This window comes from Pituophis catenifer, unplaced genomic scaffold (assembly GCF_029215685.1).
Source record: "Pituophis catenifer annectens isolate HBS135680 unplaced genomic scaffold, rPitCat1.0.hap2 SCAF_3, whole genome shotgun sequence".
Classification (NCBI taxonomy): Eukaryota; Metazoa; Chordata; class Lepidosauria; order Squamata; family Colubridae; genus Pituophis; species Pituophis catenifer.
In genome coordinates, this window is record NW_027256883.1 from 49,719,376 (window position 1) to 49,744,463 (window position 25,088).

General features: G+C 38.6%; 2 protein-coding genes across 5 annotated transcripts in view; one reads left to right on the plus strand and one right to left on the minus strand.

The window, feature by feature from the left end:
- MIB1 (MIB E3 ubiquitin protein ligase 1) overlaps window positions 1-2,135 on the minus strand; it is a 48,985-nt gene extending 46,850 nt beyond the window's left edge. For 3 of the 4 annotated variants that reach the window (XR_011600218.1, XR_011600216.1, XR_011600217.1), the window contains exons 1-2: window positions 2,097-2,135; window positions 1,007-1,671 (exon numbers count right to left, since the gene is read on the minus strand). Coding sequence is in view for 1 of the 4 variants with exons in the window: in XM_070940593.1 (XP_070796694.1) it covers window positions 1,007-1,235 (229 nt within the window). In the remaining 3 variants the exon portion in view is untranslated. The remainder of the gene's footprint in view (window positions 1-1,006; window positions 1,672-2,096) is intronic. The other variant, XM_070940593.1, reaches the window with a different exon arrangement.
- A 4,156-nt stretch (window positions 2,136-6,291) lies between these two features.
- Window positions 6,292-25,088, plus strand: ABHD3 (abhydrolase domain containing 3, phospholipase). The gene is made up of 9 exons (XM_070942347.1): window positions 6,292-6,555; window positions 9,619-9,782; window positions 10,509-10,691; window positions 13,625-13,670; window positions 21,345-21,457; window positions 22,090-22,263; window positions 23,399-23,447; window positions 23,528-23,693; window positions 24,232-25,088. Exons 1-9 carry the CDS (start codon window positions 6,427-6,429, stop codon window positions 24,408-24,410), a joined length of 1,203 nt encoding a protein of 400 aa, XP_070798448.1. The 5' UTR covers window positions 6,292-6,426; the 3' UTR covers window positions 24,411-25,088.

Consider the following 25,088-nt stretch of genomic DNA (forward strand, 5'->3'; position numbering starts at 1 on the left):
AAAATAAGGCCGTTAACAATCCACATTTCCTCACTGTTGTAAAGCAGCAATATAAATATAAATTTATTTCTCTGTTGCTGAATATGCTACAATGGGCATCTTCTCCAAGACTAAATGTATCTTAAGCATTGGGATAAAACTTTCCAAACTTGGATCAAAAACTATTTTTTTAAAAAATGAGTAACTCACAGTGACATAACGACTTTGTTACGAAGACAAAAGGAAAAAGAACTCTTCCAATATTTTAACTTCAACACTATACTTTTTTTAAAAGGATGCTGAAATTGTCTCTTGAAAAAAAGCATGACTACATTTGCAAGATGAAAGATGCTTTGCAGTACTCCTTCAGAAAAACCTTTTTATATTTATCCAAGTCAAAGTTGCAAAACCCAATCATACATCCTGTGTATGTGTGTCCCATAGAATAAAGGGGGTGTTTTCCCATTAAACTGAACTGAAGAAACTCCAAATCTTACTAAGAAGTTCCAATTGAACTAACTTCTTACATGGAAATTAACCTCCAAAGGGGCAAACCTAGACATGTAGGATTTAACCCCCATTACTTGAAGGCAGAAGAGGGGGACGGCTCTCCATCACCTGCATTTTCAATTGGGTCAATTTCGTTACACCTCTTTCCTTTCCTATTAAGCGCGTTTTGATCCTTTTTAACATTTTCTGTCCCGACTACCGACTGAGCTCTTAACGTCCCTGTGCAACTTTTGGCCATGGGCTTCCCCGTTCACGCCCCCCTCTTAAGCAGGGAGTTCCTTAACTATGATTAGGAGCCCTGCGGACAAACAAGGCCTCGACTGAGAGTCGCCAACAACCCTCGGCCGCTCTTGGGAAACTCCGAGTGGTGTCCCGACGGCGCCGACAGTCGCGCCGGCGGCAGGGAAGACTCGCCGGGCCCTAAAAAGGGTCCAAACCTTCACACTTCTCCCCCAAGACCGCCCGCCCCCCACCCACCCCCGCGGGACGCGCCCCGGCTCTCCGGCTTCCCTCTCACCTGTGGGCGCGCTGTCGAGGATGCGCAGGTCATAGGCTCCCGAGCAGCGGTAATTGGCGGCCGTGCCGTTGTCCCAGACCACCACCACCTCCTCGGGGCTTTCGAAACTGCGCACGGTGCCCACATGGCCCTCGCCGCCATCCTGCTTGCCCCATTTCCAGTCGGGGCCCCTCACGACGCGGGCACCGACGCCCTCCACCATCACTCGGTTGTTCCTCGAATTGCTCATTGTTACTCAGCTCGCCGGGGCGTCCCTCGCGGTGCAGCGACGAGGCCGGGAGAGTCGCTGACGCCAATAACGGGGAAACCGAGGCCGTAGGGGATGCCTTCCCAGAAACGCCGGAACAACAAAAGACCTGAAAAGGGAAGCCAGACAGCCAGCCGACCGGCCGGCCGGTCTCCTCCCGCGGGGTGGATGGGATGCGGCCTCCGCCAGCGGAGCGCAGCGTTCACGACGTACAGCCTTTTCCCCTCCCACAACACCCCTCCCCCCTCAAATGGTGTCGCCCAACCCGGAGAAGCTGGCCGCGCTTTATGCAGGTTCGAAAGGGGAGGGGGCGAACCTGACGCTTCGGCTGCTACATCCGGGCACTACAGCGATATCGCCATCCCGGCCGCGGTAGTGGAGGTAGGACGCACGGGGCTCTCCTGCGCATGTGCCGATCCTGCAACCGGAGAAAGGAAGGGCCCCATTCAGAACAAAGGAAGCGAGAGACTCCTTAGGGACCTCTAGGGAAACCAGTAGTGTATTGCATCGCTTAGGGCCGAACTTCTGGATTTGCAATGGGGGCGAATGGGGGCGGGGGCTGTGCGAAATGTGGCTGCACCTGAAAGTTCTCTCAAGCCTAAAGAAGAGCCCGATGAGTCAGGCCGGCAACAAGAGCAAGGACAACTGGAGGGCAATAGCTTTCCCGCTATCGCACGCAAGCAGCTTTTCTGCCGGCGTTCCTTTCAGGACCGTTCTTAGTTAAATCGTTCGGTCAAGACGCTTTGTGACCAGGTGGCTGTGATTATCTCAGGATTGTCAGTAACTACTCCTTTGAGTTGTTGGAAGCTCATCTGTGTGTTACAGGGGAATACATCTAATTACCTTGCCTTCTCTTGGCTGCTTTTTCGATGCAACGTTTTCTCCCACGATTCTATAGCCTTCTCATCTTGTGTTTAGAATGAGTGCTGATGAGTGCTTCGGTGACAATCTGATTTTATTTCATTTCATATTAGATTTTCTTTCTGTCCAAAGTATTCTCAATAATCTTCTTCCAACAGTTCTAAAGCAATGGGATCTTTCTGAGTATCAGGCTTCCACAACCTTACTTTACAACTGGGAAAACCATAGATTGACAAACATATTGGTCAATGTGATGTGTCTACCTTTAACTCTTTTAGCCATGACATTATTTTTCCAATTAGCAGAGCTGGCTTTTATATATTCAGCATGCCTTTAACATTTTGAGGCTATGAAGATAAAGACTACTGTTACTACAACTTTTACTCAGCCTTTTTGCTTTGCACTAGCACTAGCTGTTAATCTTTTTTTAAGGTAAAAGGTAAAAGTTCCCCTTGCACATATGTGCTAGTCGTTCCCTACTCTAGGAGGCGGTGCTCATCTCCGTTTCAAAGCCGAAGAGCCAACGCTGTCTGAAGAGTCTCCGTGGTCATGTGGCCGGCATGACTAAACACCAAAGGCGCACGGAACGCTGTTTCCTTCCCCCCAAAGGCGGTCCCTATTTTTCTACTTGCATTTTTTACGTGCTTTCGAACTGCTAGGTTGGTAGAAACTGGGACAAGTAACAGAGCTCACCCCGTTACACGGCACTAGGGATTTGCACCGCTGAACTGCCAACCTTTCGATCAACAAGTTCAGCGTCTTAGCCACTGAGCCACCACATCATTTTTTTAAACAGAGTAGTTAATTGGTCTTTCACTATTCTGTAAGTTTCAGGCTTGTATTGTTACTTTTAATGTCATGAAGTAGTTTGTACCTTTCCATGAAATGTTATGAACTGTTCTTTATGTATAGTCACAGAAAACCTAACATTATAGATATGGTTTATAACTCTTTTCAATACTCTTTACTAGCAACATTTGAAAAACATTTTAATGTTTTTTGAAAATATAACTTTGTTTCAGCAAAAGCAAAAAAAAATAATAATCATGCAGCTTCTTAAACATTTTGACTCATGTCTATGGACTAGCAACTATGTACTGGAAAATTAAAATGTTAAGTTGAATAAAATGTGTAAATTAGTAACTACCCTGTTTTCCCCAAAATAAGACATCCCCTGATAATAAGCCCAATCGGGCTTTTTAGCGCATGGCAATAAGGCCAAGCGCTTATTTCAGGGTTCAAAAAAATATAAGACAGGGTCTTATTTTTGGGGAAACACGGTATTTAGTCAGAATACAATTGCATACTGTACAAAGTTGTTCCAGTGATCTTATACAAGGATAACTGATAATGTTATAATTGTTCAGTACATTAGCACCTGTAATAGGACAGCCTAGCTGTCAACAGGGATGATGAGAAGACATCAGCAGGTTATCCAGAAGAGCTCCTAGTCTTAACCAGACTAGAGCTGCCTCAGCAACCACAAAAAAATGGATGATATTATCTTCAACACACCCATGACCATCCAAAAAACAGTCTGGGTTTATCTTTTCCTGCTCCAGTTTTAAAGTGATATCTTTCAGCTCTTGCAGCATAAAACATGTGGAATTGTATCCAATGTACTGTTCACAGTTAATAGTAGGGGTAGGGCTCTGTCCTTCTCACACTGGCCCCTGAGGCTGCTGCACGCATATTCTCTATCCATCCTTGGTCAGAAATTTTCAGGGACACTTGCAAACAACAATGGAAGATTGGGGCAAAGAGGTCTCTCTCCCACTTCTCTTGCCAATCCTGCTAGCAGACCCTATTTTTGGCACACACAATGAAACATAACTAATGACACAGGCTCAGTTTACAAAAAACATTGGGCTGAAACACATGGTAGTTGGTTTGTAGCTTAATGTATTGTACAACAGTAGTCTATCTTTTGCAGTTTATTACAATTCTTTTTTACACCAGATGATTCTCTTTATTTTCATTTTCTAATTATATTTTATATTGGTTTTGAATGATTTTATATTTATTCCAGTTGGAGTATTAATCATTTTTGTTTATTGTGGCGTGCCATTCAATGCTATTAAATTACTAAACAATTCTAATAGAGATAATAAATGAGGTAAATATTTATTGGCAGGATACATATTATATATTCAGATCATTCCAAGTTCAATCCATAGAATTTCAAGTAGAAATTTGTATCTGCCTAAGCATTGGAAAAGTGCCTGCCAGTTAAAAATAGACAGTATAGGTCTTGGTACTATGAACTTGGTTAATAAGGCTATTTCCTATAGTTAATTTATTTATTTGTTAAGCAATTTATTAATTCTACTACCCATATTCAGTGTTATTCAATGCACACTGTGGGCAGAAGGTGGGGGAAAATTCTGATGCCATAGGATAATCTTCTAACCTGCTTAAAGTCTGTAGAGATTCTCAGTCATCCAGGTCATGGTTGTCCCAAAGGTGCTTTTTCAGGAGGCAATTGAACTTTGTATTTTCTTGTGGATCTGGAAGCTGCTTGTTTGCTTCTATGAAAAGTATAGATGGACCTATTTGATAACAGTCCTGTTAGTTTAAAAATATCAATATTATTGGAAATGGCTTTCAGTGATAGTGGAGCAGTATATTTTGCTTGCCCATGGCATCTTGCAAGTATTTGCTTATAATAATGAACTTATTATAAAACTAGTTGTAGTAATGGATAGAAGCTCTGCACTGGTATTATTCATAGTCTTCTGAACAAAGGCCAGCATGATTATGGCCAGATTGCTAGGACAACAGAAAGATGTTTCATATATAAAACAACTACCAGTATTATGTACTAACTTTTGAATCGGATAAAAATTATGACACAGAACCAACTTCTTTTAAACACAATTGTAATATTTATGTTTAAGACTACATTTGAACTACATTCAGGGTGCCATCAGCCAAGTTATGTCGGCTGGCGACGCCCAGGGGGAGGGCCTTCTCTGTGGGAGCCCCAGCCCTGTGGAATGAACTGCCCCCGGAAATACGTAAGATCTCCGACCTCCGGGTGTTTCGCTGCGCTCTGAAGACCCTGTTGTTCCGCCAGGCCGGACTATCAATACAATAGTTTTAAATTGGGGTATTTAAATTTATTGGGGTTTTAAATTTGAGCCATTTATTTAATTATTTTAAATTTTATATCATTGTTTTGTTTGTGTTTTTAAATAGGCTGTACACCGCCCTGAGTCCTTCGGGAGAAGGGCGGTATAGAAATAAAATTATTATTATTATTATTATTATTATTATTATTATTATTATTATTATTATTATTATTATTATTATTATTATTATTATTATTATGAACTACTGGTGTTCTCAGAACACATAGTAAGATCTAGGGGACTTTGGTTGCTCTCTGAAAAACAGAATAACAAAGTTGGAAGGGACCTTGAAGGTCTTCTAGTCCAACACCCTGCTCAAGCACAGACCATATACCATTCCAGACAAGTGGCTGTCCAGTCTCTTCTGAAAGACCTCCAGTGATGAAGCACCCACAAGGCACCTTCCGAAGGCACGTCGTTCCACTTGTTAATTGTTCTCAATGTTAAGAAATTTCTTCTTAGTTCTAGATTGCTTCTCTCCTTCATTAATTTCCATCCATTATTTCTTGTCTGGCCTTCTGGTGCTTTGAAAAATAAGCTGACAGACCTCTTCTTTGTGGCATATCCTCAAATATTGGGACACTGCTATCATGTCACCTCTAGTCCTTCTTTTCACTAGACTAAACAAATGCAATTCCTGAAGAAGGATTAAAGCAACAGGAGACTGGTAAAGTCCAAAAACAATGGCAAACAATGCTTTATTTTTTTAAAAAATAAATATATTCACATTTTTATATCCCTCATCTCACCCAAGTGAGTCTGTTGCCTATAATGTTGCCAAGAAAACTGCAGGGAGGTGTAGTCAACAGGCGAAATTTAAATTCTCCGTTTAGCATACTTCACTAATGACAAACAATGCTGTTGAAAACCAAAGAACGTTTAGTTGCAAAACTATCTACCATTCCTCTTTTCTTTTTCTTTTTCTACGCCCGGGATTCCTATAGCGTCTCGCCCTCGCCCTCCCCGCCGCCGAGCTAAGGGAAGGAGGAACGGGGGCGGAGTAGCCTGGCCTATTATCCTATAGAGAAACGGGAGCTGCGGTAGAATTAAAGCAACCCTTGTACTGTTGCAGCCGGCAGCTGGGCCGGTTTCGGAGACCGCCATCCTTACCGTTGCAACCATCTCTCTCCCTTACCTCGGCGTTGTAATGTAAAGTGGGGCCGCGATTTCCTCGTCTAGAAATGAACTTAGAAGAGCTATCGGTGTACTTGGAAAGTAGGGAGGGCCTGTTAGCCTCGGGGATCGGCTGGTCTCTGGTGCTGTGCTTTGGAGCGGCGTATGTCTGCTATTATCTCAGGACGATCGCAAAGGTAAGGCTTTCGGTTTTCTCTCGCCCTGCAATCGTGGTCCGGGAAACCCACCTGATGGCGGTCAGAAAGTGGGCAAAGGCCAAACGACTCTCGTCGCCAGGCTCTGACCCACTTCGAAAGGGACAAGTTATCCATAGTTATGAGCTAGGCCCCGAGGGCAACAAACGGTTTGGATCTCGGCGTCTGAGAAAGCCACAGGCGCTTTAGGAGAGAGAAAGCAAGGGGCGATTTCCCCTTCCACATTTTAAATGAATGAAACGAAAGCCGGCTTGCTTTTTTGGTTTGTTTATCCTGTGTAACGTGGTGCCTCGGTGGTTGCGCAGGATACACTGCAGAGGAACCCGGCGCCAGCTTGTGGAAAGGGGAGGGCAAACGACCACGCAGGCAGAAAATCCAGGATAAGGACTGAAATAAATGGAATGCATTGTCCTCTCTTACTACAGTATTAACACTTTGAAATAAGGCCCCTCATTCATTGGTCTCAGATGTTTGGGGAGTGGCAACTCCCAGAATTTTAGCCAGAGGAAATGGCAGCAGTTTTATTCAGAGGACATCAGACAGAACAGCTTAAAAACTGTGTTTTTTGTGTGAGGTCTAGCTCTCCTATTCCTATGTAGCAAGCCAAAGGAATAAATTATTATTCATAGTAATATTACCCTCTTTGTCACTTTTAGCTATTCTCAACTCTTTTGCTGGGCAAGGTGAATGGTTGTGGGAATGAATTATTAGCCGTGCTAATTAAGTCTTAAATCACGGTCGAAAATATTTGATTTTGCTTATCCTGCATTTTGTAAAAAAAATAAAATAAAAATGCTGTTTGGAACAAAGGTACCCAAATTATAATACTTCTTGGCAGCAAAACTATTATGTGGGAGAGAAATTCTGAAAAGTCAAGATGGCAGACACAACTCTGCAATTGCAGCAGCTGCCATATTTACCTTTTTGATCCCTTCCACTCCAGCAAATGTCCCTCTAGTAAACATAAAATAAGATGATTTAAAACAATCTTCCATTTTCTTCTAAAATTAAGAGTCTTGATCTGGATGATCCTGCCTATAACAGGAGCCAATTAAATGTTTCCAAGTAGCCCCTAAGGAAGGCATTAAGATCATATCGCTCATCCGTAAGTGACTGTGGCTTCTCTGAGTCTAGAAGGAGTATATGACCATTATGATTGGTAGCTATTAATAGTTGGCCTTTAAACAGTTTTTCCCCAACCCATCCTCCTGCAATCTAATTTTCTGTTAACCTTAAATATTAGGTAGCATTCCATGGTTTCTGAGCCAGGCAGTTTTTCACTGGCCAAGTTCACTGTATTCTCTGGGGACCTGTGGTTCACAGTCAAGTAGATGTGGTTGGGCTGAGATCTTTGTCAAAATCCAAGCTGGATAAAAGAAGATGAGGCTGATCGTCTGCCAGCATGCTCAAGAAAATTTGAGATGTTGGACAGCTCCCTTTGGGTTGCTATTTGCAGTTCTCCCTGATTGACTGATTAATCTGTTCAGCTCATAATAAATGTGGGCAGCATACAGTTAAAAACAAACCCATTACAATAAAAGAAGGTGTTTGCCTGCAGGCCAGTGTAGCCAGTACATTCAATACATTCTCTCAGAAGGCATGTATTTCCCAGTACAGTATCTTAGAAAGAACAGGGCCACTAGAGCATATTTAAAAGATAGCAGGATCAGAGCTACTTTAAAGTCCTTTCCCATCCCATCCCCACTACCCTTAGGCACTGGGATAAGTATTCGGCCTTATTACTTGGTTGATGCAGGGTTGAGATACAAACTTGGGTATCATCAACATATTTATGATACTGACCCTCTGGTGATGAATGACCTCACCCACTGGCTTCAAGTTAAACAAGAGAGGCAAATTGTGGGCCTCAGGCTCAGTCTTTCTATACTGGAAAAACACCATGACTGATGGTATGTAATGTCAAGGAGAACCAAGACAATAGGGCTGCTCCCATCTCAGCCCTGCTAGAGGTCATCAATAAGTAGAAAGAAGCTTGAAACCTGACTAAAAGGAGTCAAATAATCTCCTTCCTCTGAGGCTCTCTGAAGTTGCAATCTAGTTACATCAACATTGCTGCAAAAAAAATGCATTAAAATTACAAAAGGATAATGTGGAAGGCATCTGGATTCTTATGTAGGTTAACAGAATTTGCACTGTGACTCAGATTACAAGCACACATACTGGAAGAGCAAGGGTTGTTTTAAAAGCCCTTTCTCAATTATTGTCTTGAGTAAAATGTCTCCTTTGTCTTCTGCAATGTAGGGGAAAATGGAGTGAATCATTATTAAGACTTCGCTTATGTGTCCACAGATGTCGGTAACAGCCCTACATGCAAGAAAATAAAGGAGAAGATATTGAAATTCTTCCCTTAGAAAAACAGGCTGTGACTTAACTTAATATAAATCTTTCTCTGCATATTACACATTCCTAGGATTAAGGATCTTGGAATTTTTCAATTTCTAATTCCTTCCTTCTATGTGCCTGGTGCAGTCTTGGATATGTAAGAATCATGTAAGATAGTACATTAAGATATTTTACAATACCCACAGTTGCCATATTCTGTTAATCTCTCTCTCTCTCTCTCTCTCACACACACACACACACACACAATTATCTTTTATTTGTCCTATGTACATGGAACCTAAATAATGGTACATTCTTGGAAAATGTGTACTGTTACCAATACATCAGTTATGTACATAATTGCTTTACTTGCTGTACTATTCCTTTTTTTGAGCCTGTTGAGCTTTGTAGATATAGATTCGTTGTCTGTAAATTTAAAAACGTTTTGGTATTGGGCATAAGGGACATAATCCAAACTGCATCCTTACAGGCAATTATTTCTGAAATTTGCAAAATGTTACCCTGCTTTGCTTCTGTTTATTTCAATGGGGACTTCAGCAAATTTCTTTACAATATTGCACTTCTGATTTGTTATTCCCAGTGCATCTCAGATCTGTTTCCAGAACAGCAACTTCATTGTGCCTCCCTGTAAATTTTCTCTAATATTGTCTGATGTTTTCTCCTTCCTAAATGTCTTTCTAGAAACCTCAGCTGATAACTGGCAATGAGAACTTGTGCCAATTTCTGCAGGACCAATGCCCGGTGTTGACAGAAATATACTACCCCACTGTATGGTGCTGGGAAGGCCATTTGCAAACACTTCTACGCCCTTTCATTACATCTAAACCAAACGTGCAGTATAGGAAGTAAGTGCTGTTTTCTTTCCTACACAGCTGTTCGTTCCAGAAACTATAGCAGTGATGGCTAACCTTTTCTGGACTGAGTGCCCAAAGTGTGCGTGTGTGTGCGTGAAAGCGCACACACGCACCCAAACCCCCAAAATGCAATGCATGCATGGGCCCCGCGCATGCACCCCATGCATGCATGTGCAACTCCTGCATGCGCCTGCCCCCCGCACGCGCCCCAGGCCCCCAAACATGCACACTCGGCCATGCATGTGTCCCATCCCCAGGCATGCACGCACAGGCCCCCCGTATGCGCCCTGCCCCCACGCATGCATGGCAGAGACCCAAAGACCAGTTGGTTGGCGGGAGGCGCACGTGCATCTGCAGCGGAGCTGAACGGGGATGACAGCTTGCATGCCATCAGAGAGGCACTGCATGCCACCTCTGGCATGTGTGCCATAGGTTCGCCATTCCGGAACTATAGGAATGTCCATTCTATATGTGTATGCTTAAGATTTAAGTGTATGCTTAAATCTTTCTTCCGTTCCTTCCTTCTATCCTATATTTAATTATTTCCCTTTATGTGAGAAATTTCTTTTCTGTCACTTTACAAATGCAAAGACATGGCAACTTTTGGAGCAAATCTGGGAACTGATTGAGGGGGCTCATGTGCACTCTTACATTGAATAGGGGCCTGGTTTTACACTGCATTTCTGTAAAGCTTTTTAATGTTGTTGTTTTTCTCAGTGAACTTGTTACAGCTACAGATGGAGGACAGATTTTCCTGGACTGGTTTGATAATGACAATAGCATACAGTACCCTGATTCCAGCACCAGACCTACTATCGTATTGCTGCCTGGCCTCACAGGAACAAGCAAGGAATCATATATTCTTCATATGATTCAACAGAGCAAAACACTGGGATACAGGTATAATAATTTGCCCTTGACATTTCTGTCGTAATCCTGTTCGTGCAATGGAAACTCTGATTGTCTATAATAGATGCAAGGAATTGGAGACAATTTCCACCCCCGATTATGCTTTTAAATGCATGATAAACCCACAAATATTTATGGGCCCTTTTGGAAAAGGTTCCCGGCAGTGATGACACAAAATAGCAAATTCAGCTTCAGGAGAACTAGGCCACATCAGAGATCCTGTTCAATGTAGAGGTTAAGGTACAAGGTTAGAAGTGGTGAAATATGTTACAAATAAAATTAAATAAAGGGATAATGAGCTAAACAAATAGGAAACTGGCATTTCCATAGAATCTTGGAAATTGAGTGAGATTCCTTGGCTTTCATTATGAAAGGCCATCTTGTTCTCAAGCCCTTTAAAATTTTAAAATAAAAGGCCACATCCTACTTATACACATTTTTCCATATCCATCTCTTGCCCCTAGGCATTCTTGTAAAGATGCTACATCTGTAGCCTCCTTAGAAGCAATTCCCATAGAGTTCTCTGGAGTATGAATCCTGAGGATATAAAGAAAGCAAACCTAGTCAGCAATCCTGATAAACCATGCTGTATCAACTGAGATTAGTTGTAGAACATGGTAGCTTGCCATCATACATAGTGTTGGATGAGAAAATAGTTTTTGCATTTCTTTGTTTAGGGCTACTGTACCTGGACAATAAGAAATTTTAATACTCTCATCTAGTAACTATATGGATTTTTACAACCCAGATCTTAGAGTTCTAATGTTAGAGCCCTCCTCAGTATTTATTCTGACAGGACAGATATACTAGGACTCATTCAAAAACAAAACAAAAAGTAACATGCATGTAAAATAGCCATGGGATATCTGCAACTGTGCTTTTTTGTGTTGCTTACAGTCCTTAAAAAGTTCTTATGGAACTTCACACTTGTAGTTTGCTCCCATTCCTCTGCATGGAAATCTCCTTGTGTTCCATCATCCTAATTCAAAGCATGGATTACTTGCATGTTTGTGAAGGAATGTCATATCTGCTTTAACAGGCAAGATACTTTTTTAGAAATATGCTCTGGTAGGAGACTTTTGATAAAATAGATTTTCCCTGCCTCATTGTGACTTTACCAAGAATCAGTCAGGCCCAGGCCAACAGCATTGGGTTCTGGAAAAATGGAGACTCTCCCAATAGAATGGTAGGTGGAAGCCAGCCACAGGCAAATTGTCTCCTGACATGGTAGCATGGTGGCTGCTTTGCGTGTGCCTTGGACAGGCGTGGTTTTCAAATCCACTCATAAACTGTGTATTAGCCAGTACACAATTCATAGGGTTTTCAGTTGAGCCAGTCGAACCAAAGGCTAACACAGGCCCATGTTATCTAAAGGGAGGATCAAACTGATAAGGTCGTTGTCCTAAGTCAGTTTTTACTGAGTATTGAATACTACTGTTTTATGAAATAATAGAAAATACTTGTAGCTCGGATTTTCGATTTTGGCAGTGATTTGCTCTCCAAAGATTGTTTCAATTTAGTTTCTGAACATTTTGTGACCAGACTAGGTAACACAATCAGCAGGATTTTCTTGTCCTATTCCTCTTTAGTTTATAAATGTCTTGTGTGCCAGTGCGGTCAGTTGGAATAGGACAAGAAAATCCTGCTGATAATGTTACCAAGTCTGGTAACAAAATGTTCAGAAACTAAATTGAAACTGCTGTTTTATTACCAGATCATTTTGTCACGTCAATAAGCTTCATCTTGTGAAGTTTTTTCCTCCTCCATGCCATTTTGCAGGAATCCATCTGCAATGTTATTTAGAGCTGTGTGCAGGGGATCTTCAAAGTGAATTAGCCTGGAGTCAAATCCCAGGTTTTTCAGCAGCTGAATTCTCATCTTATAAATCTCACCACAAGTCCATGTATTTCTTCAGTGTACTTTATTCTTATTCTAAGTTTCCTCTCATCTATAAACCAATGACCTTTGGGGGCCCTTCACCCTCATTCTGCTTATCAGCCAGCTTCTTACCATACTTCTAATGCCTCCTTCCTGCCCCCACCCTTCCCAGCAAAACAGCTATAGGTTTGCAAGACCTTTTCATGTATTGTCTCTATCCAAACCCTCATTGCCTACAATTGTGGTTTGGGCTGGCCATCCCAACTCCACTCTTACCTCTTTCCTTCCACCTCCTGGCCTAAAATGCTCATCCCTTCATCCATCTTAAGGACCTGCTTGGCTTTTGCCTACGAGGGTGATTCCAACTTTGTTCCCTAGCATTGTTTTCGAGAGACTTAAAGATTATAGTTTGCTGCAAACATCAACTGGATTGCTCCCATACAAAAACATTGTGATTGTTTGGGGTTCAGACATACTGAAAGGCAGAGAGAGATATAAATTAACAACAGCAGGCAAATTAAGAAGAGAAGGGCAAAATGATGAGGCATGGCATTCTGGGTGCAAAGACTGTTAGTATTCTCAGTCTGAAGCCCACTTGCACCATGGAATTGATCTTTTATTAGTAAAGAGGCATTTGCCACCCTTACTCCACTATAGGTATTACACTACAACATAAACTGCATTTTTCAGTGAGAGTTGAAAGTACCTCATCACCTTCATCAAAATTGGCTGCAGCATGTGCACCAGTGGCAAACACGTTAATGAGGAAGTCAGCTATTCCCTTCTTCCCGATCCAGATTTTCAGCCTTCTTCCTGTTCTTATCTATATGGCTACAGATGATGTAGTTTGGGCTACAGGAAAAAAATTTGGCAGATAACAAAAAATGTACATCTGTGGAAAATACATGTTTTTATTCCTTGTTTTGAATCTTTTGGCAAATCAAAAAATACCAATTGAAACAGCTTTCAGATATGTGGCTCTTCACTTCCAAGAATATTCAAATGAACAGTTCTGGTAAACAGTGCTCTTTGTTTGTCTTTTAAAGGTGTGTGGTTTTTAACTATCGAGGAATTGCTGGTGAAAATCTCTTGGTAAGAATTGCTCTTAAATAAAGTAAGAACATTGAGCAAATGTAATGTAGTGAGCATAACTGAAAGAACGTAACAATTCTTTACGTGTTGAAAAACTTAATTCCTTGGTGGTTATTCTAATTTTATTTTTATTTATAAAATTTTGAAACCACCCATCTCCCTCAGAGGGACTCTGGGTAGTATATAAATTGAAAAAAATGACAAGTATGATTAAGAAATGTTAAAAGTGAATTAACAAGTGGGAAGAGAATGTTCAGGGCATTAATCATCCCCACAGCTGTGTGTTCCTCTCTGAGCCTTAAACAAGTGAAAGGCCAGGAGAGTAAGATCCCACCTCACCTTTTGTGGGGGCAATGTTCCAGAGAATGGAGGCAATGGCAGAGAAGGTTCTCTTCCTGGACCCCGCCAGTTGGAATTCTTTAGCTGATGGGGTCTGCAATATTTCTTCCCTGCCTGACTGATGTAGTGGGATGAAGACAGTTCCATGAGTAGACTAGCCCATGTGATTCTTTAAAGATCATAACCAACACACTGAATTGGACCAGGAAGCAAACTAGCACCCAATTTAGCTTGCATAGCAAAGGTGTTACACGCATCATTCTTTGGAAAGTCAGAATTGTACCAGTTGAAACTTCCAGATACTTTTAAAGGATAGCCCCGTGTAGAGCATATTGCAATAGTCCAAATGGGAGATGACCAGGTATGAGTGATGGAGCAGAGAGCCTCCCTATTTAAGAATATAGTACAAAATAGGAAGAAAAATAGTGCCATTGAAATAACAAATTGCATTACTTAAAACATGAAGGATGAAGATATGGATTAAATGTATTGCTAAACAGAATACATTTAAAATGTGAAGGATGAAAAAATGAGTAAGTGACAAATTTATCATTACACCCGTACAGAACATTGCCAGATTTGGAGACAATAATTCAGGTTTCCAAGTTTGCAAATTAAATTGAAGCACTAATTCCATTTAATACTATGTTCCTTAAGCTTTCTCAGAAAGAAGGCAAAAATCTCTCCTTACATATACTGCATTCCTTTAGGCTGCATCTGCTAACGCTAATGTGTAATATAAAATGTAAGATCTGGTAATTGTCAAAATATGGAGCAGAAGAAAACAATGGTGAAATAGGATTGGCATCGAGGACTAGCATTTTCAGCCAGTTGCCAAGCTTTAAATGAATTAAGGCAACTCTCTATTCTCTCTGCCTTTGCTGATGTTTCCACTTCGTTGCTTACTTCCCCAGAAGAAAAGGGCAGAAGGCAAAGACTCCTCATCACTGCCACAGATTAATTATTTATTCAAGAAACAGCAGCTGCACCTTCAGGGCAATGGGATGGAAAGCCCAGGCTCCATGTCACCCAGAGGAGGGACGAATTGCCTTTGCTGCTCACCAGCTGGGTGACATGCAACAGCTGTTCCTCATGCCTTTGCCTGCTCTCTGGGAATAGAGTAGTAGTTACGAGACCTGCTAGTTTTCTCTGCAATTAACAAGATGATGAGAGAGAAATCACCATATCCTAGGAGGAAATTCACCAGGAGGCAAGAGAAATCTACCAAAGGCACCTAACTAACAGCATTCCCTCAACCCTTGTTTTTACTGAACTATAGTTTATTCTGAGAGTCCAGCAGTTAGAAGAGCAAGGCATGAATATAAATAAAATTTATGTCTCACCTTTTGAAATAGATTTGTAGAAAGCACAGGGATCAGCAGAAGACTGAGGGTTCTCAGTCCGATAAGCAACCATTTTAGGTAGTAGGAAGGATTTAATATATTTTACTATAATCTGCAAATTTTAATTGACTTTGTTTTCATCATCTCCATGTGCCATAAATCATTTATTATATTGTTCGTATCTCCGCAACCTATCAGGGACCCAGACTTAAGCTTGAAGGAGTTCCTTTGTTTGCAAGGCAAATGAGGATAAAATAAGTTTTTGCAAGGACAGGATGCTTGCAGCGAGTGTCATATTTACAATTTTGAAGAATTTAACTTGTACTGTACTTTAGATTTTGATTTATCTTGCTAAATTGGAGTTGTAGGAGTTTCCATTGCAGACTTGAAAATTTTCAGTTTTCTTGAGCACATCTCATTATATTGTTCGAAATTTTTAATTTATAGCATGCAAGACAAAATGCAGCACCTGGATCTCGTCCAAAAATTGCCTAAATACTATGACTGGTATTATTTAATCTTCAATGTAGTTGAAAGGAAGCCTATTAAATGCATGGGGAGCAATCATATGACCTATGTTTAAGTTTAGTACAATTTAAATTCAATCAGTGAGAGCCAATTTAGCGTAGTGGTTAAGGCATTAGGCTAGACCAGAGGTCTTCAAACTTGGCAGCTTTAAGACTTGTGGACTTCAACTCCCAGAATTCTCCAGCCAGCATAGCATCGAGAATTCGGGAGTTGAAGTCCACAAGTCTTAAAGCTGCCAAGTTTGAAGACCTCTGGGCTAGACACTTTGAATTCTAGGCCCCTCTGGGTGACCTTGGGCCAGTCACTTCCTCTCAGTCCTAGACAGGTGGCAGTGGCAGACCACTTTGAAAAACCTTGCCAAGAACACTGCAGGGACTTGTCCAGGCAGCCTCCAAGAATCGGATACAATTGAACAGAAGAATATATATATGCCAAGTAAGGGTATGGCTAGCTGATGAGAGCTAAATAGCTTGAAATAGATCTATACTAGTCTCCCTTTATTTCTTTATCAGCAAAATATAAATTTTAGATGATAGATAGATAGATAGATAGATAGATAGATAGATAGATAGATAGATAAAAAGATAGATATTTTATAGTAGCCTTCAGCAAACGACATAAAAAGCTAAGTGGTCTGGGTTTAAAAGGACTGCGTGTTCCTGACCTAGGGAAATATATTTAGCTCAGGCAAGATGTATGCGGTTTTGTTTAGACTAGCAGAACGATGTAGGAATCCATGATATCCGAAGTCCAATGAATTGCTCTCACTTCAGTTCTCTGAGCATTTAGTTTTGCAGCACACCAACCACTACATAAATGTATGCTTTTAAAAATATAGGTTGGTTGGAAGCCCAGCAAATGCTAAAATGATAGTGTAAGTATAGGTAGACTTTGATTTAGGACCTCTACTGAGCCCAAAATTTCTGTTGTTAAATGAGACAGTTGTTAAGTGAGTTTTGCCTCATTTTCTTACCAGTTAAGGGAATCACTGCAATTGTTAAGTTAGTAACACGGTTGTAAAGTGAATCTGACTTCTTCACTGACTTTGTCAGAAGGCCACAAAAGGTGATCACATGACCCCAGGACTCTGCAGTCGTCATAAATATGAGCCAGTTGACAAGCATTCAAATGTTGATTGTGTGACCATGAGGATATTGCAATGGTTGTATTAAAAATGGTCATGAGTCACTTTTTTTAGTGCCATTATAACCAAAGTTATAATGGCACTGAAAAGTGACTCATGACCATTTGATAACAGTTGCTAAATGAACAGTTAGAACAGTTGCTAAGCGAAAGGTAATAAATCAAGGATTACCTGTACAGTGCATCACATTAGAAACTGCAGGTCTAACTTCAGATAAATGTGTTTGGATTAGTCTCCATCCAAATATGTAATACATGAGAGTTAGGGCAGCAATTTTTATTGAAAGAGGCATTTCTTTTATAATGTGAATTATGACAGTTTTAAGATGAAAATTAACACGTTGAATCATCCCTAAACATTAACTAGGAATCAAATGTGAAGTTCTTCACCGAAATTAGGTCCCTTCCAATTTTTTGCTCCTGATCTAAAATATCAATAGAGATTTTAGAGGTAGCCATGTGTAGAGAATGATTAGCCAGCCTGGACATTGTAGAATTTCACATATATCACAGTTATCAGGTGTCTTGTCTCTGGAAATGATTATAGGGGGTAAAGCAAACTTCAGTTGATGAAAAGCTTAACCACTTAAAGTTTATTTACAATCATAGTTCAAAATATAATGTACTGCAGTATAATCAAATAAAGCAAAATTGCTTGAAGGAATAGAGAGAGATACAAGTTTGGAAAAATATAGTAATAGAATTATAGATCATCCAGACAGAATTAAATTACCCAGCAGTCAGTTATCAACCTCAGGCCTTCTCTTAGCAATTATAATCAAAGTAAATGGGGTAACTTCTGCTAACAACAATCAAACATTCCTACAAAGAGGTATATCTAGGTGATAGATAAAACTTTATTGTGATACGTGATCAATAAAACAAATCTGTTTATTTTGTGTTCTTTACATTTGGTTTGTAAAGTCATTTGTCCATACATTTTACTGTATATATCTATGTTTGTACAGGTAGTCCTTGACTGTTTGAAGTTACAGCAGCACTGAAAAAAGTGACTTATGATCATTTTTCATACAACTGTTGCAGCACCCCCATTGTCATGTGATCAAAATTCAGACACTTGGGAACTGTCTCATATTCATGACCATTGCAGTGTCCCAGGGTCATGTGATCACCTTTTGTGACCTTCTGACAAGCAAAGTCAATGGGAAAACCAGATTCACTTAACAACCGGCAAGAAAAGTCATAAAATGGAGCAAAATTCACTTAAATGTCTCACTTAGCAACACAAATTTTGGGCTCAATTGTAGTTGTATGTCAAAGACTACCTATATATACTTTCATTCATTTCTATATTCATTATTCAATATTCATTATTTCATTGTGAAATAAGTTTATCCCATCATTGGTTAATAGAGATACTGTATCTGTATAATTCTTTTGTGTATTGCACAAAATCTAGCACAGAACTTCAGTGCAAACCCTGTTCTCTTTGGATATTGGTCTTCTATTGCAAGTTAGATAATATGCACCACATCTTTCTGAGAACTGAGCTAGTAGACAATATTTTCACAGTGTAAGGTACATCTCTATAATACAAACAAGGCAGCAACGTACTAATGACCATTTGAAGTTCATCATCTCCACATGGACACCATTGATTAGAGCATGGCACTCTCCTTAAACTTTGTTCAGAAGGAATGATGCAATTATATTTTAGTGAATTCACATGAAGGCTCTTCTCTAGCTTGTATCTATGAAAATTGTGTATTGCTGCTATGAATATGATCAGAGTATATTCGTGTTTGGCAGTGAATTCTGCATAATTTAAACATCAACATCTTAATTTATTGTTTAATTATCTCTAAGCTTTTATATATCTAGATTAGGGGTGTCAAACTTGTGGCCCGCGGGCCGGACGTGTCACGCTCTGGCCATGCCCACCCCCATTTTAGCGAAGGGAAAAAGTCACCATACGTCATATGACGATGTGATGCCGCGACTTTGACATCCCTGATCTAGAGGGATGATAGTTTATAAATCCAAATCAACAGAGTTTTTTCCTGTATTACTTTGCTCCAGGATAATTGGTAGTTAGTTATCCAACAATATCAGTGGCGTTAGCTCAGATGGGGAAAATATTCAAGTAGTAATTTAAACTGTGAAGCCAGGTTTGTGTTTTATTAATATGTGAAACTAGTGTATACATTGAATAGCCTTCCATGTTTAGTTTGATAGCTTCAAAGTATTTATAATACATTATTTTCAGTCATTGGATTTTCTGTCTCTTTTGAAATAAATATAGAAAAATATATAGTGATAGACCAAGTATTTTTTTAAAATTGTATCTCGGAAGCAAAAAACTATTTTAACTGGATTTTGAAATTATTATAAATGTTAACATTAAAATTTCATTCTAAAGTAGAGGCATTTATAACCTATGAATATGCAGAATTTAATGCATAATTGCATACAGTCAGATTGATCTTGAAAAAATAATCAAGGCAGGTGTTACAGTTAAGAATCCATAAGTGAACAGATGCATTATCTCTTTTTTTAAAATAGTCCCTGTTAAAACAAATTATAAATAATGCTTAAGGAAGACTTTGCACAATTACTTTAGGAGGGTACTTTAATTACTTTTAAGTGGGGCTGAATATAGATTATTCCTTTAAAAAAGCAGTATAATCTATAATTTTACAGCAATTCTATTTGCCATTTATGGACAGCCGTTTCAGAAAGGGATGTTGGATGACATTAAAAGACAAGTAATTTGCTCAATTACCAATTACTAATGAACTAAAATTCATGTTTTGATCTGACTCAAGATACAAACTGATTATATAGTTTATTCTCCTTTAGGCTCATCCCCACGTCTCAAACTCTGTTTCTTCCTCTGAAATTTCTAGTACTAATATCTTTCATCATCATTCATTTATATGCCTCTGTCTCTACCTTCCTTAACTCCTTCCTTTTAGTCCTCCATCTCTCTTCTTCCTCAGGTCAAATCACATCATAATAAAGCATAACAAAATACTTAAGATATAACAGCTCAAGTATCAACTTTCCCAACTTCAGTTCTGCCATTTGCAGCCTAAATGAAGGAGTTTAGTTATTGCAATGACTTTAAAATATCACTACGTTAACTCATAGCTATTTGCTGAAAATTGTATTTCAAATTTCAGCTCAGCCTGGATTTGTAGCTTAAGGTGTCCATAAAGGACTGAACTGTCCTCTGGGCCTCTCAGATGTTTCTACTTTGATTTAATTGCTACCTTGTAAAATAAATGATGCATAAATACATCAGGGAGTGTAAAAGATATCCAGCTGGTTCAGGGATTGTTTCTGACAGTTCGGTCCTTCAGCTTTCTAATTGAAAAATAAGAGAAACTCATTCCAGTTTGTTTTATGAGTTGATTTTATATTGAGTTAATGAGCATGCAGCATTTTGAACCTTCAAATAAAAGCTCATTAGATAAATATTAAGAATTGTATTATGCTTTAGTAGGTTATAAAATTAAATGTGGCAAACTCATTTAACAAAGCAAGTAGGGTAGATCTGGGCTGCTTCAAGTGAAAGCCTTGATCATCTACGAAAGGAGTATCATAGATAGAAATCTCGTCTGTCCTAGGGTAAGATAACTATAGTGCAGTCCTTTCCATTGTGTCTGGGCATTTGTGCCTTGTTAGTAGTCACTGTATCTGACATATGTATCTACAACTGGGTTAAGTTGCAAATGTCCAAAGTAAATGATATACATGCATTTTTTGAACAACTACACTGAGTTAGGCTCATGTAATGTATTAAGCCAGTATTTCTCAACCTTGGTAGCTTGAAGATGGGTGGACTTCAACTCCCAGAATCCCGCAGCCAGCAGCAGCGCTGCTGGGGGATTCTGGGAATTGAAATCCACCCATCTTCAAGCTTCCAAGGTTGAGAAACACTGTATTAAGCTAATATCAAACAAATCATACGATGCTTTGGATGATTCTTGAATCTATGCCTTCTTGCATAACCAAGATTAGATCTATTTATATTTATATTTATTAGCACATAATTGACAGAAATTTACTAATGGCAGAAGATTTATTTTTCATCTTTCTTATCCTGTAGTTATCTAGACGTTTGAGAGAATCCTTGAGAGCAGCTCATGAGGCAGCACAGGAAATGCAGGGAAAGGAAGGAATCAGCAAACATTTCTCTGTGGAATGACAACCCTCAACCTTCTAAAATGTCATTAGAGCTACCATATATCAGTATACTGCATGTATCGCACTCAATAGCATCCTGCTTTGCTTCAGTTTTACTTAAAGTTAATATAAATGATGAGTGTACTGTTTCTCATTTTGGGGCTCTTTGTAGACACCAAGAACATACTGTGCTGCTAATACAGAGGATCTGGAAACAATTATTGATTATATCCATAAATTATATGCGTCAGCTGCACTGATGGCAGCAGGTGTTTCTATGGGAGGGTAAGTATTTTTGTAATGGAAGTCCCAAAATTGTACATGTATAATATTGGGGAATAACTTGATTCTGAAGAAGGCTATTTCCCCACACTCACTACAATCTTAGTGACATTTTATGACAAGCATATAAAAGCTCATTAGATAAATATAAAGAATTGTTTTATCACATTCTTTCCTTTAGAGGAGTACTATATAAGCTGACCAAAGGAAGTCACAAAAATCCTCATGAGCAATTTCCACTGGTGGAATCAAATCCTAAAACACAACTTAGTATGAAATTCAAATGTGAACACGTTGATACTAAAAATAGTTAATATTATATTACTAATATTCTACTGTTATTTCAACCTTGCTAACAGAGCAAACATATACTGGAAAATGCCTAGACTGGGTCTTTTTTAGAAACAGCATAGAATGGTATGGCAGATATACCAGCCTTTCAATATATGATGTGGATTTCTGGATCCAACTTATTGATTCAATGCAACCTTTTGAGTTCCAAATTTGAAAACTGGCAATGTTCACCATTGAACCTGTGTCATAGGTTACAAAAGATAGTGCAAATATTTGGGATAGGTACAAATACTTTGTGAGGTAATTTTTTTTTCAGACTTCTGTTTCTCTCCTGTTTATAGCATGCTTCTTTTAAACTATTTGGGCAAAACTGGGAAAAAAACACCATTAAAAGCAGCTGCAGTTTTTTCAGCAGGATGGAATGCTTTTGAATCTGCAGAGTCACTGGAAAAACCAGTAAATTTGCTTCTTTTTAATTATTATTTAACCAGCTGTCTAAAGTCTTCAGTTACTAGGTAAGTGAAAGCCAAGTACATTTTGAAAAAAAATGTTACGTTAGTATGGAATTCAATTCCAGTGAAAAATACGTTGTGTAAAGAATCAATTTCACCTAAGATCATTTGCCTACACTCTTAGATTGGTGTCTATTGCCCTATCCATGTAGAACATTATGTTGGAAGTTAGGGAGAAAAAGTCCTTTCTGATAGAAGTCTGCTACAGTAATATCTGATTCCAACCTCAATTCAGAATTGAATTCTTTAGGTGACTGTAGTCAGGCCATCATTTCAGTTTTTGCCTTAATATGCAGATGTTAAGATTCTGAAGATTAGTGGTTTCTCATCATTGTTTCCCCAGCAAAAGGAACCGAGGAAGGAAGAACCAGTTTTAGTCTCATAACTTTTTCCCCAAATTTTTAATTAGTTTATCAAAATATAAAATACAAAGAAAATTGAAAATAGTGGGAAAGTAGGGGAGGAAAAAGTGTAGGGGAAAGGGGAAAGAAAAACACCGACTTCTGACACTCTTTAGTGCAGTAGAATAATATAACATACAGACTCAACTCTTTACTTTTACATAATAATATATACTAGCCAGTTCTATAACAACAAACCTATCTAATCAGCAACACCCAAACTCAAAGTTTCAGTCTTTTTCATCTCAATCAGAAAGCCCAGAAATGAGTTTTAGTCTCATAACTGAATATCTTATTCTTGGGAGAGATCAAAACTTTTACCTTTAACTTATTTCTCTGAAACATTCCGGGATCTTCAATATTGCAATAATGCTGCTGCCGACCAGAATTTCAATAAATAACATGTAGTGTGGTACAGGATAGCAATTGAGCTATTTATTGTTGAACTGACATACATGAGTACCATTTTATGGCATGGAGCACAATATCTTTCAGACATCCAGTGATTACATCCTCAAGGTGAATTGAACCAAAGTTATACATTTTCAGGCACTATAATTTTATGTCTTCATGCACAATTTATCCATGATTTATTTACTAAATTAGCATTTTTCCTGAATTCATTGGTCACAGTTGCTTGAACTACAAGCTAGACAATCAATATGTAGACTAGAACATTGTGCAAATTCAGATTTGTTTGACAGCTTTTAATTTGGTTTCTGTATTTTTTTTTATAGACATCGGCAAGTATTTGATAAGCTATTTAACATGAATCTTGTAATGAAGGTATGAGTGAATCATTTGTTTCTAAACTTAATTTTTTATTAATGCAGATGTAAGTTCATAATTTTAATTCCATATTTCAGGCTAAGACTCTTAGGGAATTTGACAAACAGTTTACCACAGTCATGTTTGGCTATCCCTCAATTGAAGCTTACTATGAAGATGCCAGTCCATGTCATAAACTGAAGAAAATTGGAATTCCAGTGTTGTGCTTAAATTCCCTGGATGATGCATTCTCACCAAATCATGGCAAGTTTTATTTTTTGTTCTCTTATGATGCTCTTGATCGATCTCGAATTGACTGTCCTTAGAAATAAATTTGCATTGTATAATTGAAAAATCTTTACAGAGTAAGGCAGCAATGCAATAGGATATGGATGTGCCAACACAAAGATTGCCAAGTTTTGTTTCAATTAAAAGTATTTTATAAACTATACTTTATAGCCTTGTTTAAAAAGAGAAGTTTTACGTAATAGTTTATATCCTTACTTAAAAGGAGGGATTTGATATAACTTCTTGGAATCCAGTTTTTGATCCAGATGCAAAGTAGCCAATTATCATTCCTAATTTCTAGTCTTGTAATCCAAAAGAATGTTTAGATATTGTATATTTTTTAAAATTATATAAAAATTTGTTATGACCAGTACATATCTTTTATTAATCTGTATCCTACATCCAAAATAGAATGCACTTAAGTAAATCATTAAGTTCCAGTACTTGCAAATAATTTTATGAGAGTATTAAAATATTCTTTTTCTTTCCCCGCTACCCTGTTTTATTTTTTCAGCTATACCAGTGGAAATTGCAAAACAAAATACTAATATAGCTTTGATCCTTACTTCCTATGGAGGCCATATTGGTTTTCTGGAAGGACTGTGGCCAAGAAAGTGCACGTATATGGACAGAATCTTCAAACAATTTGTTCAAGCTGTGTTTGAGCATGGGAGAAAAATTGTTACTCTCTAGCAATTTATCCAAATGATGGTTGCAGCACAGTGGTCAGAGTAATTAACCTTAATGCAGATACTTAACACTTAATCAACCAGAAAATGAAGAAAATCCATGATTCAGAGCAAAATATGATTTTGCTTAAATATTTTTGCAGTATTATTGTTTTTGTCTCATATGCCTTTTAAAATATAATTAAAAGCACTCAAAATTGCACTTATCTAAAATAATTTTTTTTTAAAAAAAATTTTTGATTTATATGCCGCCCTTCTCCGGAGACTCAGGGCGGCTTACAATGCGTTAAGCAATAGCCTTCATACTTTTGTATATTTACAATTAGATATTACTCAGGTGTTTTAATTTCAATAATTCAAATGTAGGAATCAGACATTTGATTACTTGTTCTAATGCACTTTATGTTCACAAATATTTGAGAGCACAGGAACAGCTTCTATGTGAGCTCAGGCAATGGCTAGGATATGCTAAATACATATTTTAAAAAGTAATAAAAATAACAGTTCAAGAAGCCATAGATTGTAGCAGTTATTGATTTTTGCATCTGTTGCACAATTACATTGTCAACTCTATGTTTAAATCTTTTAAGTTGTTCTAGGTGTCTTATTTTTAAAATTGTTATTAAATTATAACATTTATATTTATACCAGGTATTTTATCTTAAAATGCAGAACAGAAATA